This window comes from Bubalus bubalis, chromosome 4 (assembly GCF_019923935.1).
Source record: "Bubalus bubalis isolate 160015118507 breed Murrah chromosome 4, NDDB_SH_1, whole genome shotgun sequence".
NCBI classification, from domain to species: Eukaryota; Metazoa; Chordata; class Mammalia; order Artiodactyla; family Bovidae; genus Bubalus; species Bubalus bubalis.
This window is the reverse complement of record NC_059160.1, coordinates 88,428,456-88,444,694: the sequence shown is the minus strand read 5'-3', so window position 1 is coordinate 88,444,694 and position 16,239 is coordinate 88,428,456. Positions and strand designations below refer to the sequence as shown.

General features: G+C 37.4%; 1 protein-coding gene across 1 annotated transcript; it reads left to right on the top strand.

The window, feature by feature from the left end:
* The first annotated feature begins 15,107 nt into the window (after nucleotides 1–15,107).
* LOC102404696 (olfactory receptor 8S1-like) lies at nucleotides 15,108–16,037 on the top strand. Its single transcript, XM_006046828.4, has one exon. It carries the CDS (start codon nucleotides 15,108–15,110, stop codon nucleotides 16,035–16,037), a length of 930 nt encoding a protein of 309 aa, XP_006046890.4.
* The last annotated feature ends 202 nt before the right edge of the window (nucleotides 16,038–16,239 follow it).

The following is a 16,239-nucleotide window of genomic DNA, read 5'->3' as shown; positions in this document are numbered from 1 at the left end:
AGAAAAAGAAGAACAAAAAACCCTGAAGTTAGTAGAAGGAAAGAAATCATAAAAATCAGAGCAGAAATAAATGAAAAAGAAACGAAGGAGACTATAGAAAAGATCAACAAAACTAAAAGCTGATTCTTTGAGAAGATACATAAAATAGACAAATTGTTAACCAGATTCATCAAGAAAAAAAAAGAGAGTAGAGTCAAATCAAAGAATTAGAAATGAAAATGGAGAAATCACAACAGATATCACAGAAATTCAAAAGATCATAAGAGATTACAATGAGCAACCATATGCCAATAAAATGGACAACTTGGAAGAAATGGACAAATTCTTAGAAAAGTATAACCTTCCAAACCTGAACCAGGAAGAAATAGAATATCTGAACAATGAATCACAAGCATAGAAATCAAAACTGTAATCAAGAATCTTCCCAACAAACAAAACCCCAGGACCAGATGTCTTCGTGGGTGAATTCTCCCAAAAATTTAGAAAAGAGCTAACACCTATCCTACTCAAACTCTTCCAGAAAATTGCAGAGGAAGGCAAACTCCCAAACTCATTCTATCAGGCCACCATCACCCTGATACCAAAACCAGACAAAGATGCCACCAAAAAGAAAACTATAGGTGAATATCACTGAAGAACATAGATGCAAAAATCCTCAACAAAATTCTAGCAAACAGAATCCAACAACATACTAAAAAGATCATACATCATGACCAAGTAGGCTTCATTCCAGGGATGCAAGGATTCTTCAATATTTGCAAATTAATCAATGGGATAAACCATATTAACAAATTGAAAACTAAAATCCATATGATTATCTCAGTAGATGCAGAGAAAGCCTTTGACAAAATTCAACACTCGTTTATGATAAAAGCTCTCCAGAAAGCAGGCATATGAGGAACATACCTCAACATAATAAAAGCCATATATGACAAACCCACAGAAAACATTATCCTCAATGGTGAAAAACAGAAAGCATTTCCTCTAAAATCAGGAACAAGACAAGGGTGCCCACTCTCACCACTACTATTCAACATAGTTTTGTAAGTCCTATCCACAGCAATCAGAGAAGAAAAATAAAAGGAATCCTCATTGCAAAAGAAGTAAAACTCTCACTGTTTGCAGATAACAAGATCCTCTACACAGAAAACTCAAAGATACCACCAGAAAATTCTTAGAGCTAATCAATGAATATAGTAAAGTTGCAGGATATAAAATTAATACAAAGAAATCCCTTGCATTCCTATACACTAACAGTGAAAAAACGAAAAGAGAAATTCAGGCAACAATCTCATTCACCATTGCAACAAAAAGAATGAAATAGTTAGGAATAAATTTATCTAAAGAAACAAAAGGCATATATATAGAATACTATAAAACACTGGTGAAAGAAATCAAAGATGACACAAACTGGTGGATAAATATACCATGTTCATGAATTGAAAGAATCAGTATAGTGAAAATCAATATACTACCCAAAGCAATCTATAGATTCAACACAATCCCAATCAAGCTACTAACGGTATTCTTCACAGAAAAAGAACAAATAATTTCACAATTTGTAAGGAAACACAAAAAGCCTCAAATAGCCAAAGCAATCTTGAGAAAGAAGAATGGAACTGGAGGACTCAACCTGCCTGATTCAGGCTATACTACAAAGCTACAGTTATCAAGACAGTATGATACTGGCACAAAGACAGAAATATAGATCAATGCAGCAAAATAGAAAGCCAAGAGATAAACCCACACACCTATGGACACCTTACCTTTGACAAAGGAGGCAAAAATATACAATGAAAAAAAGACAATCTTCTTAACAAGTGCTCCCGGAAAAGTGGTCAACCAAATGTAAAAGGATGGAACTAGAACACTTTCTAACACCATACACAAAATAAACTAAAAAAGAATTAAAGATCTAAATGTAAGACCAGAAACTATAAAACTCTTAAAGGAAAACAGGCAGAACACTCTCTGACATAAATCACAGCAAGATCCTCGATGACCCACCTCTCAGAATAATGGAAATAAAAACAAAAATAAACAAATGGGACCTAGTTAAAATTAAAAGCTTTTGTACAACGAAGGATACTATAAGCAAGGTGAAAAGGAAGCCTTCAGAATGGGAGAAAATAATAGCAAACAAAACTGACAAAGAATTAATCTCCAAAATATACAAGCAGCTCATGTAGCTCAATACCAGAAAAATAAACGACCCAATCAAAGAGTGGGCCAAAGAACTAAACAGACATTTCTCCAAAGAACATACAGATGGCTAACAAACACATGGAAAGATGCTCAACATCACTCATTATCAGAGAAATGCAACAACACCACAATGAGGTACCATCTCATTCCGGTCAGAATGGCTGCCATCAAAATGTCTGCAAACAATAAATGCCGGGGAGGGTGTGGAGAAAAGGGAACCCTTCTACACTGTTGATGGGAATGCAAACTGGTACAGGCACTATGGAGAACAGTGTGGAGATTCCTTAAAAAACTGGGATTACTGCCACACAACCCAGCAATCTCACTACTGGGCATACACACTGAGGATACCAGAACTGAAAGATACATGTACCCTCATGTTCATTGCAGCACTTTTACAACAGCTAGGACGTGGAAGCAACCTAGATGTCCATTGGCAGATGAATAGTTAAGGAAGTTGTGGTACATATACACAATGGAATATTACTCAGGTATAAAAAGGAACGCATGTGAGTCAGTTTTAATGAGGCGGATGAAACTGGAGCCTATTATACAGAATGAAGTAAATCAGAAAGTAAAACACAAATACTGTATATTGATCAAAATAAACTGTGGAAAATTCTGAAGAGATGAGAATACCAAACCACCTGACCTGCCTCTTGAGAAACCTATATGCAGGTCAGGAAGCAACAGTTAGAACTGGACATGGAACAACAGACTGGTTCCAAATAGGAAAAGGAGTATGTCAAGGCTGTATATTGTCACCCCGCTTATTTAACTTATATGCAGAGTACATCATGAGAAATGCTGGACTGGAAGAAGCACAAGCTGGGATCAAGATTGCCAGGAGAAATAGCAATAACCTCAGATATGCAGATGACACCACCCTTATGGCAGAAAGTGAAGAGGAACTCAAAAGCCTCTTGATGAAAGTGAAAGTGGAGACTGAAAAAGTTGGCTTAAAGCTCAACATTCAGAAAACTAAGATCATGGCATCCAGTCCCATCACTTCATGGCAAATAGATGGGGAAACAGTGGAAACAGTGTAAGACTTTATTTTTGGGGGTTCCAAAATCACTGCAGATGGTGACTGCAGCCATGAAATTAAAAGACGCTTACTCCTGGGAAGGAAAGTTATGACCAACCTAGATAGCATATTGAAAAGCAGAGACATTACTTTGCCAACAAAGGTCCATCTAGTCAAGGCTATGGTTTTTCCAGTGGTTATGTATGGATGTGAGAGTTGGACTATAAAGAAAGCTGAAGCTGAGATGCTTTTGAACTGTGGTGTTGGAGAATACTCTTGAGAGTCCCTTGGACTGCAAGGAGATCCAACCAGTCCATTCTGAAGGAGATCAGTCCTGGGTGTTCATTGGAAGAACTGATGCTGAAGCTGAAACTCCAATAGTTTGGCGAAGAGTTGACTCATTGGAAAAGACTCTGATGCTGGGAGGGATTGGGGGCAGGAGGAGAAGGGGATGACAGAGGATGAGATGGCTGGATGGCATCACCAACTCGATGGACATGAGTTTGGGTAAACTCCAGGAGTTGGTGATGTACAGGGAGGCCTGGCATGCTGCGATTCATGGGGCTGCAAAGAGTCGGACACAGCTGAGCGACTGAACTGAACTGAATGCACATATGTGGAATTTACAAAGACGGTAATGATGATCCTATATGCAAGGCAATAAAAGAGACACAGGTGTAAAAAACTGACTTTTGGACTCTGTGGGAGATGGCAAGGGTGGGATGATTTGAGAGATTAGCATTGAAACATGTATATTCCCATATGGAAAATAGTTGACCAGTGCAAGTTCGATTCATGAAGCAGGACACTCAAAGCCAGTGCTCTGGGACAACACAGATGGATGGGGTGCAGAGGAGCTGGGAGGGCAAGTCAGGATGGAGGGACATGTGCACCCATGGCTGATTCATGTTGATGTATGACAAAAAAGTCACAATATGTAAAGCAATTATCCTCCAATTAAAATAAATTAATTTTTAAAAAAAAATACTGAAATCATATTAATCACCTTTTGCGACCACAATGCTCTGAGAGTAGAAATCACATATCATGAAAGAAAACTAAAAAACACAAACATGAGGATCCTAGAGAAAGAAGGACAAAAAACACTCAAAGTTAGTAGAAGGAAAGAAAACATAACAACCAGAGCAGGTAAGTGAAATAGATACTTTAAAAAATAGAAAATATCAATAAAACTGAACCTGATTCTTTGAAAAGATAAACAAAATTGATAAAATTACAGGTACATTCATCTGGAAAAAAAAAAGGGAGAGGGTTAAAATGAATAAAACCAGAAAGAAAAATAACTTAAAACTAACCATACAAATGATCATAAGAGACTACTACAAGCACCTATATGCCGATAAAATGGACAAACCAGAAAAAATGGATCAATTCTTTAAAAAATACAATCTCCCAAGACTAGGAGAAAATAGAAAACAGGAGCAGACCATTCACAAGTACTGTAATTGAAATTGTGACTTAAAAACTCCCAACCAAAAAACATGCAGGGTAATATGGCTTCACAGCTGAATTCTATCAAACATTTAGAAAAGAGTTAAACCTATCCTTTTGCTGCTGCTGCTGCTGCTGCTAAGTCACTTCACTCATGTCCGACTCTGTGTGACCCCATAGACGGCAGCCCACCAGGCTCCCCCGTCCCTGGGATTCTCCAGGCAAGAACACTGGAGTGGGTTGCCATTTCCTTCTCCATATCCTTTTGAAACTCTTCCAAAAAATTAGAGAGGAAGGAACACTTCCTAGATCATTCTATGTTGTCACCCTGATACCAGAACCAGACAGGATACCATAAAAATGAAAGTATATGAGACAGCAAAAGAGACATTGATGTATAGAACAGTCTTTTGGACTCTGTGGGAGAGGGAGGGGGGGATGATTTGGGAGAATGGCATTGAAACATGTATAATATCATATATGAAACGAGTTGCCAGTCCAGGTTCGATGCACGATACTGGATGCTTGGGGCTGGTGCACTGGGATGACCCAGAGGGATTGTACGGGGAGGGAGGACGGAAGAGGGTTCAGGACAGGGAACACGTGTATACCTGTGGCGGATTCATGTTGATATACGGCAAAATCAATACAATATTGTAAAGTTAAAAAAAAGAAAGTATAGACCATTACTGCCAATGAACATAGACGCACAAGTCTTCAGCAAAATACTTGCAAACCATATCTAACAATACATTAAATGATTATATACCATGATCAAATGGGATTTACCTGAGGGATGCATGAATTTTTCAATAGCCGCAAATCAATCAGTGTGATACACCACATTAACAAAGCATATGATGATCTCACTAGATGCAGAAAAAAAACTTATGGTAAAATTCAACACTGATTAATGATATTAAAAAAAAAAGTACTCCACAAAGTGGGCAGAAAGGGACCCTACCTCAGTATAATAAAGGCCATATGTGACAAACTTTAAACTAACATCATACTCAGTGGTGAAAAGCTAAAAACATTTCCTCTAAGATCAGGAACAAGACACGGATGTCAACTCTCACATTTATTCAACATAGTTTTGGAAGTCCTAGCTTTTGCAATCAGAGAAGAACAGAAATTTCAATTGGAAAAGAAGCAAAACGGTCACTGTTTGCAGATGATGTGATACTATACATAGAAAATCCTTAAGATGCTACCAGAAAATTACTAGAGCTCATCAATGAATTTGGTAAATATTGCAGGATACAAAATTAATACATAGAAATCTTGCAAATCTAACAACAAAATATCAGAAAGCGAATTTAAGGAAGCAAATCCATTTGACATCACATCAGAAAAGAATAAAAGACCAAGTAATAAACCTACCTAAGGAAGCAAAAGACCTGTTCTCTGAAAACTATAAGACGTTGATAAAAGAAACTGAAAATGACACAAACAGATGGAGAGATATACCATGTTCATGGTTTAGAAGAATCAATATCATCAAAATGACTATACTACCCAAGGCAATCTACAGATTTAATCCAATTCCCATCAAATTGCCAATGAGGTTTTTTTGTAGATCTAGAACAACAACAACAACAAAAAGCTTAAAATTTGCATGGAAACACAAAGTCCCTAAATAGCAAAGCAGTCTTGAGAAAGATAAATGGAGCTGGAGGAATCGGGCTCCCCACTTTCAGATTATGCTGCAAAGCTACAATAATCAAAATAATATGGTACTGGCATAAAAACAGACACATAGATTAATGGAACAGGTTAGATGCCCCAGAAATAAGCCCAGCCACTTGTGGTCAATTAATCTATGACAAAGAAGAAAAAAGTATACAATAGAGAAAGTCTCTTTAATAAGTGGTGTTGTGAAAACTGAATAGCTACATGTAAAAAAAATGAAATTAGAACAATCTCCAATAGCATATACAAGCATAAACTTAAAATTGATTTACGACCTAAATGTAACACCACATACATAAAACACTTAAAGGAAAACATAGGCAGAATACTCTATGACATACATTGCAGCAATCTTTCTGGGTTCACCTCCTAGTGTAATGAAAATAAAAACAAAAAATAAAGAAATGAGATTGAATTAAACTTAAAAAGCTTTTGCATAGCAAAGGAAACCACAAATAAGATGGGAGAAAAAATTTTCAAATGAAGCAACCAACGAGGGATTAATCTTTAATATTTATAAACAGCTCATGCAGCACAATATAAAAAGATAAACAACCCAATCAAAAGATGAGACAATACAGACATTTCTCCAAAGAGGACAAACAGATGGCCAAAATGCCCATGAAAAGATGTTCTACTCTGATAATTTTTAAAAAAATGTAAATCAAAACTACCATAATGGATCACCTCACACTTCTCAGAACTGTCTTCATCTAATAGGCTACAAACAATGCTGAAGAGTGCTGAGGAAAGGGAACCTGCCTACACTGTTGGCAGGAATGTGAGTTGATATAACCACTATGGAGAATAGCATGGGATTTCCTTAACAAACTAAAAATAGAACTATTATATGATCCAGCAATGCCAATCCTGAACATATATCTGGAGAAAATCATAATTCAAAAAGATATATGCATTCCAATGTTTGCTGCAGTGCCATTTACAATAGCCAAGATATGGAAGCAACTTAAATGTCCATTGGTAGATGAATGGCTAAAAAAGATGTCATACATATATACAATGGAATATTACTAAGCCATAAAAATGAATGAGATAATGCCATTTGCCAAAACATGGATGGACCTAGAGATTATCCTTAAGTGAGGTAAGTCAAACAGAGAATAACAAATATCATGTGATATGATTTATATGTGGAATCTAAAAAGATGGTACAAATGAAGTTATTTTAGAAAACAGACTCACAGATTTAGAAATCAAACTTATGGTTACCAAAGGGGAAAAATGGAAAAGAAGCATATATTAAGAGGTTGGGGTAACATATGCTGCTAAGTCACTTCAGTCGTGTCCGACTCTGTGCGACCCCATAGACGGCAGCCCACCAGGCTCCGCCATCCCTGGGATTCTCCGGGCAAGAACGCGGGAGTGGGTTGCCATTTCCTTCTCCAATGCATGAAAGTGAAAAGTGAAAGTGAAGCCACTCCGTAAGTGTCCGACTCTTCGTGACCCCATGGACTGCAGCCCACCAGGCTCCTCCGTCCATGGGATTTTCCAGGCAAGAGTACTGGAATGGGGTGCCATTGCCTTCTCCGGGGGTAACATACACACAGTACTATATATAAAATACAGAGAAGGCAATGGCACCCCACTCCAGTACTCTTGCCTGGAAAATCCCATGGACGGAGGAGCCTGGTGGGCTGCAGTCCATGGGGTCGCTAAAAGTCGGTCACGACTGAGCGACTTCACTTTCACTTTTCACTTGCATGCACTGGAGAAGGAAATGGCAACCCACTCCAGCGTTCTTGCCCGGAGAATCCCAGGGACGGAGGAGCCTGGTGGGCTGCCGTCTTTGGGGTCGCACAGAGTCGGACACGACTGAAGTGACTTAGCATATATAAAATAACCAACAAAGACCTACTGTATAGCACAGGGCACTTGACTCAATAGTCAGTTAACCTATGTGAGAAAAGAATCTGATAAAGGATACATGTACATGTATAACTGAATCATGTTGCTGTACACCTGAAAATACATAACATTATAAATCAAAATACTCCAATATAAAATAAAATTTTTATATTAAAGAAAATTTACACTTGCTCTTTGTTTCCAGATAATTTCACCTTATGTGTCTTTGTCTATCATTATAGTTTTAATGTTTCTGTATTATTTTGTAGATTATCTTTAAGAAACATATCATTACATTTTTGTTTCTTGATTCTGTGCCTTTTAAAAAGGTATTTAAAATATCCTTTTTATTACCATGGTGACTTTTACATTCATTGTCATAAATTATGGGTTTACTTACTTCTGATGTCTTAATTGATAATTTTTGTGGTAAGTTTCATTCCTGTTTTTATTTTTGCCATAAAAATAGGCATAAAAGCCACGATTAATCAAGTTATCAGGCAGCACTGTTCTGCATACTATAAAAAAAAATTTATAAGGCAATCTTGAAGGTAGACATTCTCTTTTTATAAATGAAAAAATTGAGCATTGCTGAGGACATTAAGTTCCCTAGGCCACTTAGCCAGTGAGTGATAAGAGTCAGGACTGCAATCCAGAACACCCACACTACAAAATGCAAATTCATGACCATTGTGTTTTTTTTCCTCTCTCTCCCCCCGCTTCAATGTTTTATCATCTTCAGTGAATTGAAAAGTACAGACAGTGAGCTTCTGATTATAAAGTGGTCTACTGAGTATATGATGCCGTCTTTCAAGAACCAAACCACAGAAAAATATCAAGGAGGAATTTTTAAGTGAATTCACCTATTGTCAAACCAAAAGCGTGATAACTTAGGGGGCAGATTAAGAAGTTACTGAGAAACAGAAAGCCAATTTGATGATATTAAGGTGGAAACAGTAACTAGAAAATATTCAGGGTCCAGCAGGAACGAACCAAAACAAAAAGGTAGGAGGGACAACTAGGAAGTTTCCCAAGTGGATGAGTAGAAGTCATGGGCAGGGGAAAATCAAAGGGCACCAAGAAGAACTTTGGTTGGAGTAATGTGTGAACAAATACATGTGGCATTAAGCAGACAACTATAGCAGGGCAGTGTGTTTCCTTGTAGGAGTAGAACTTGAAGAGAAAGCTCATTGCCTCCCTGTGGCTGATGATGTCAGGAAAGAATAGGAAATAGTGGAGGCCAGAAGAAGAGTTGCTAATGCACTGTATCTGGCAGCACACGCCCACATGAATCCAATCTCTTTCGTGAGAGTATGGAGCACAGACTGTGGAAGCTACTTCTACAATAGTCATCCTAAAAATGGAATTTCCCAAGCAGAAGTGCATGACTATGTAATTGGGAACCTCAGCTGCAAAGTTTATAATTAAAATAGTAAAAAAAAAAAAAAAAAAAAAAAAAGATAGACAAAATGCCTGGAGCCTATGTGAAGAAAATAAAAAACTAAACTGTAAGCCAAAAGAAAAGATTCAAAGAAATAGAACAAATTACAAAACTAATACAATTATGTAAAGTTTAAAAATAAAATAAAATTAAAAAAACAAACAAAAAAAAGTAAAAAAAAAAAAAGAAATAGAACAAATTATAAAGCTAACTCCCAAATTAATACATTTATTTTTAAAAAATTAGAAGAAAAAGAAAAACACCAGTTGAAATCTCAAGGCAATTTTTCAAACTACAAATCTGATTCTGAAGTGAAATTATAAGAATGAACAAACAATACATAAAATAGAAAGTATAAAAATAATGGACTGTCACTACCAGGTATTAAAGCATATATTATATCTGCATACAATCATTAAGACAGTATAGCACTGATGTAAAAACAGATCAAGGCATAAAAGAGGAAATTTAGAAACAAAAGTCAGTAAATACAGAAATTTGAAACAAGGTTTAAGCCCATATCTCCAATTCCAAAAATCTCTGAAAATAAAATATTTTTCCCCAAAATAAATTTGGAGGTAAAATTGGAAGTTAACAGACATGGGCTATTAATCCCAAGTAGAAGGCGTACTTAGAAGTTTCATTATAGAAATAGTAACGTGTTTGACTAAAAGGGTGAAGCATAGGAGTTACATAATATGCAGTATATTCCATATGTATCTTTTCTGAAAGGTTGAGACCATGTCAGAAAGTAAAATCTAGATGAGTGAGAATAAAATTTTCACTAACTTGTCCTGTTTCTGTCACATACAGAAAGGCTCTTAAGTTTGAGTGTTTCTATTATAAAATCCTTTAAAAGGCAACTGAGCTTATATTACTCAAGGAAGGGCTCTAAACTCCATTATATTTTTAAGGCTTCTTATGAAAGAAAGAATGTTACTAATGGTTTCTGGTCTATTTTAAGTGGACAAACATAAGTAGTTTCTACATATATACTGAGTGGACGGGCCTGATGGAAAGTAAGAGACAAGGGAAGAGAAAGAGAAAAAGCATCAGAGAGATGCTCAAGGAGAAGGGAAAAGAGTAGAGAGGCACTGTCCAGAGATGAAGAAGGGCCTCCTCCCCAAACTGGAGGGAAGAAAAGAACAACTCCATGTGTGGGGATTAGGGAGTTAAAGATCGCCCACAGCAGCAACAGGCACATCTCCTCTGCCCACTATTCACCAAAAATTAGGAGTGTGTGTAGGTAAGTTCAGGAAAGTAATGAAATGACTGAACTTGTCATGGTGGGAATGGAGAGTGTATGTAGAGTGGAGAGAGAAGCCCATGTGTATTCAGAAACCCAGGACTATCAGGGAATAAAAAAGCCCTAAGAGATAGTCACAGATTGGAGTTCACCTGGTCCCCTAGTCCCCTATTAACAAAGCCATTTATAGCTACAAGCATTCTGCAGTTCTGTGTCCTCCACAGGCCATGGCAGGACTAGTACTTTGTTCATCCCTGGACTGGGATCCAGTTTGGCTCTGACCACTGCTGCCTCTCCCATGGACAATGAACTGATCCTGGCTCTGGAGATTTCATACTCAACATCCCTCATCCCTCTCCGGACTAGCTGGCACAAGAGTGTCAACAAGTTGATAAAGAAGCAGATATATATAAGAACAAACTGATGAACAACGAGATTATGTCACACAAACTGAGCAGGAAATTTTCTCAGGACTGAGAGAGAAAAAGGGAGAGTAAAATGATAATGAAGAGTGGCAGATTCTCTTAGCTGACTAAAAAAATCAGCTGGATGCAAGGATACTTGAGCCTTTACCCAGAAGTAACCTTGAGGTGAGCAGCTTTCAGTTTGAACATGTCTCCAGACCTAGCATGAACTGTGAAATGAGCCTGCTTTGTGAAGATCCAGTTGGAGCCCTCTGAAGAACACCCCCACTGCTGTAATATTTTCTGACATATTGCAGCCTTGTTTTTCAAGTAGCTGACAGCCTGGCTCAAATTGCAGAGTACATTTTGTACCCAGGAAAGCACTGCTCAATAAGGAGGTAAGTAAGCCAGCTTCCCTGGTAGCTCAAGTGAGCCAGAGAAACACCTACATAGAAGGATCTTACTGGTGCAAGTTGTAAATTTCTCATTAGAACTGGCAACTGAACTCAGGATGGGGAAGACTATTGCTCAAAGTTGCAAAACTAAGTAGTAACTGCACTACAAGTTTGAACTCTCTACCCAATTGCCCATTTGGGATTTTCCTCTACTGTTTCTTTTTGTACCAGGGGTCTGAACCACACATACAAACATTCTCTAAGATGGATGATGGGTGGAGTGAAGTTTATTAGGAGTCCAAAGAGGGAACTCTTTCTCCCTATGTCTTTGCAGATTCCCTATGTCACATATTTTGAAAGCTATTTCATTAGCTAAATACTTTGTGCATGGAACAAAAAGCCCACTGAAAAAGCTACATATGTATAAAACAGATAAATGAAATGCTATGGTGATGATGGTAGTTGGGGGTGGGGTGAAGAAAGATATACAAACTCAACTGTGATGGTGCCTGAAGATGAGGGCAACATATTTGGGCTCCAAGAAGCCTAGAAAAGACTCTGGAAAGATTTCATTAGAGTTTAGTACCCTGTGGATTGCTAAAGTCCATTGAGGCCTCTAGATGGAATCAGAATGTAGGCATAGCAGCTTTTGGAAAAGTGTAATAAGGCTGGGAAAATTTTTCTTTAAGTTAAATTTGCTGCTTTTTTTTTTTTTAGGGAAAAGTAGAAGAATAAATTGTACATTTCACGAATAAATCTTAACCCTTTATGTCTACCATCACTTATTTGATGCATCAGTGACAGGACTTCTTCAGATGCTTCAGGTAGGGAAAAGGGAGGGAAAACTAGAAGGGCCATCTCTGCTACCCTGATCTCCCCACTTCTGTAGAATTCTCTTCTTTCAGTCTGAATTGCTCTCAGTTCTCAACCTGGCTTTTCCTTAGTCTTTTCTTCCTGGCATTTTCCCTGGCCTAAAACCCCATTATTTGTTCCAAGAGGTCAAATCCCTGATACTGTACGTTTGGGAACTGTGAGTCATCCTGGGTACGAAGTTTCAGACATGGTCAATGGACCAAACTCCCAAGGCCATCTCACATTCCCGCCTGGGTTCTCAAGATCCCTCCAAAGAAAGCAAAGTGTCCATAGACTGTAAATTCCGTGTCTGCATGTGTCACATCCTTTCTGACCCTCAGAAATGAGGTCAGTATTTCCTATGTTGCAAGGTTGGGTAGGATTAAATGAAATCAAGACTTTGTTATAGTCCTTGGCATAAATTGTGCATTAAATAAATAACAGTTATTATCATATGAGTAAATATGTAAGCAGGTGGGGGTGGGAAGGAAGATATGCAAAATGAGGTTTGGGAAGAGAAGAAAAGAAGGGAGTGAAGAAAGATTTTTGCTGATGAGTTTCAATTATGAAATGTAAGAGGTCAGTCACTGTGCCCCAGAAGGAGAGAATGTCTGGAAGAATAAATAAAGCCTTGGAATTAAGGCTAGGAAAAAATGGAACCCGAAATCCATTTCTTATTTTTTTAATGAATTTAGTTGAAATTACTCATTTTTTTTTATATTTAAAAAGTTTTATTTCTTAAACGATGGTAGGTATAAGTGCTTTGTTTTTATTATTATCCTTGTGGTAAACTATATACAAAAGAATAATTTACCATTAGTGATGTTTAGTGTATTCACAGTTTGTGCAACCATCACCACTATCTAGTTCCTGAATATCTTCATCATCCCGAAGAGAAATTCTGTACCCATTAAACAATTACTTCTTGTTTCTCCCTCCCCCCATTCCCAATCTTAGGGAATCCGTAATCTGTTTTATGTTTTTAGGACTTTGCCAACTCTGGTTATTTCAATAAATGAATCTAAAATATTTGGCATTTTGTGTCTGGATTCTTTCACTCAGCATAATATTTACAAAATTTCTCTATGTTGTAGCATGCACCATTGTTGGTTTGTTTTTTGTTTTTTTTTTACCATATGGATATACCTTAGATATGGTACATCCATATGGTAAAATAGATATGGATATACTATTATATCCATATATGCCATATGGATATAATAGTCTAATGACTGTTAGTCATCTCTAATGACTATTGACGTCATTTAGTTTTGCATGTTCTTGTTGGTTGTTTGTATGTCTTCTTTGGAGAACTGTCTTCACAGATCCTTTGCTCATTTTTAATTGGGTTATCAGTCTTTCATTATTGAGTTGATAGAGTTTTCTATATATTCCAGATACAATACTCTTAGCAAATATATGATTTGTAAATGTTTTCTCTCGTCTTGTGGATCATCTTTTCACTTTATTAACAGTTTCATTTGAAGCAGAAAAAAATTTAATGTTGATGAGGTCCAACTTATCTATTTTTCTTTTTTGCTCGTGCTTTTGGTGTCGCATCTAAGAATCAATTGTCAAACTTGAAGTCAAGAAGATTTACCTCTATTTTTTCTAATGCTTAATAAATTTAGCTATTAAATTTAGGTCTTTGATCCATTTTGAGTTAATTTTTGTACACAGTGTGAGATAAGGATCCAACTTCATTCTTTCACATATGGCTATTCAGTTGTCCCAGCATCATTTGCTGAAAAGACTATTCTTTTCCCATTGAGTGGTCTTGGTACTCATTTTAAAAATAGGCTGACCATAAACACATGGGTTTATTTCAATTTAATTTATCCCTAAGTATTTTATTCTTTTTGATGTTATTATAAATAGAATTGTATCTTAATTTCATTTTCTGACAATTCATTGTTAATGCATAAAAATACATTTGAATTTTGTATATCAATCTTTCATCCTGCAATTTTATTGTACTAGTTTATAGTCTATATTTTTGGTTTTTTTGGGGGGTGCTTTTCTTTTTTTTTTGATTCTTTACATACAAGATCATAACAAATGTTTATGTATAGCAGTCTAACTGAATCTACTGCATATCCAGGACTATGACATTTTCCTGATCCTCTTCTCTTTCACAAATTATGGAACTAGTGACTATTTTGGTACTTAGGAATGCAACATGGGAGAAAATCAGACAAACATCCCTGCCTGTGCATAATATAAAATCTAACAAGAAAAGATAATTTTTAATGTACTACATCCCATCCATATGTTAGAAAGTGTTAAGTATTATGGAGGAGCAAATTTCAGCTTGATAGGGAGCACTTATAGGCAGGAGAAGGAAAGTTGCAATATTTAATAGGGTAATAGGATAGTCAGATGCTGATTTACCTCCAGATGCACTTTCAGGCTTTAAGCTAAAAAGTGGATCTTTTATAGGTTAAAAATTCTATTCCCAGAGAATTACTCAGATCTCACCAAATGAGTAAACTTTCTTTCTCTTTAGAGATGGGATGTCTAAGAAACCATGAAAAATCTTAGCACTATTGATGAATTTGTGCTGCTGGGGTTGTCTACTGACCCGGATATCCAGACCATGCTCTTTGTTCTCTTCTTGGGGATTTACCTCCTGACCCTGATGGGGAACCTGATGATGATCCTGGTAATCAGGGCTGATCCTCACCTGCACACGCCCATGTACTTCTTCCTTGGTCATTTGTCTTTCCTAGACATATGCCACTCTTCAATCACCATACCCAAGATGCTACAGAATTTCCTGTCTCTGAGGAAAACCATTTCAGTGTGGGGATGCATTACCCAGAGTTTCTTTTTCATTTTCTCTGGAGGCACTGAGAGCTGCCTGCTCTCTGCTATGGCCTATGACCGCTATGCTGCCATCTGTCACCCTCTGCTCTACACTATGATCATGAATGGACCTCTGTGCACTGCAATGGTCAGTGCAGCATGGGTGATGGGGTTTCTGAGCTCACTAGTGAATAATCTTTGTACCCAGAACTTACAGTTCTGTGGTCCCAATATCATCTCCCACTTCAGTTGTGAACTGCCTTCACTCTTCCCTCTGTCCTGCAGTGACACCATGCCTAACACCATCCTGCTGGCTGAGTCCACTGCATTTCTAGGACTTGTGACACTTCCCCCGATCCTCTTCTCTTACTCAAAAATTATTCTGGCCATTTTAAGTATCTCCTCCTCTAAAGGCCAAGGCAAAGCCTTCTCCACCTGCTCCTCCCACCTCACCGTGGTACTCTCATTCTATGGGACGGCTCTATTCAGGTACATCAGCCCCTCATCAGGATCAGTCCTGGAGCGAGTTGTATCCATACAGTATGGTGTGATCACATCCTTGATAAACCCCCTCATTTACAGCTTCAAGAACCAGGAGGTGAAGGCAGCTCTGCAGCGGACACTGAGGCAGCAAATATGTGTCTCAGGGTAAGAAATGATACTAGGTCCTTTTTTCTACAAGAGAAGCAATCTACAAGGGAAGATAAATACATAAACAGAGCCCCTATGGAACTTGAATTTTAATTTAATTTACTATACTTATTTCTTATTCAAAGCGAAATGACTTCCAAATAGTCAGAAAAATGAAAGACCTATTCTGGGTCTGAGGGTAAAGGTTCAGAGACATCAGCTCC

Excerpts from the sequence above, each read along its gene's own strand:
- LOC102404696 (XM_006046828.4), top strand. The coding sequence starts at position 15,108 with ATGAAAAATCTTAGCACTATTGATGAATTTGTGCTGCTGGGGTTGTCT.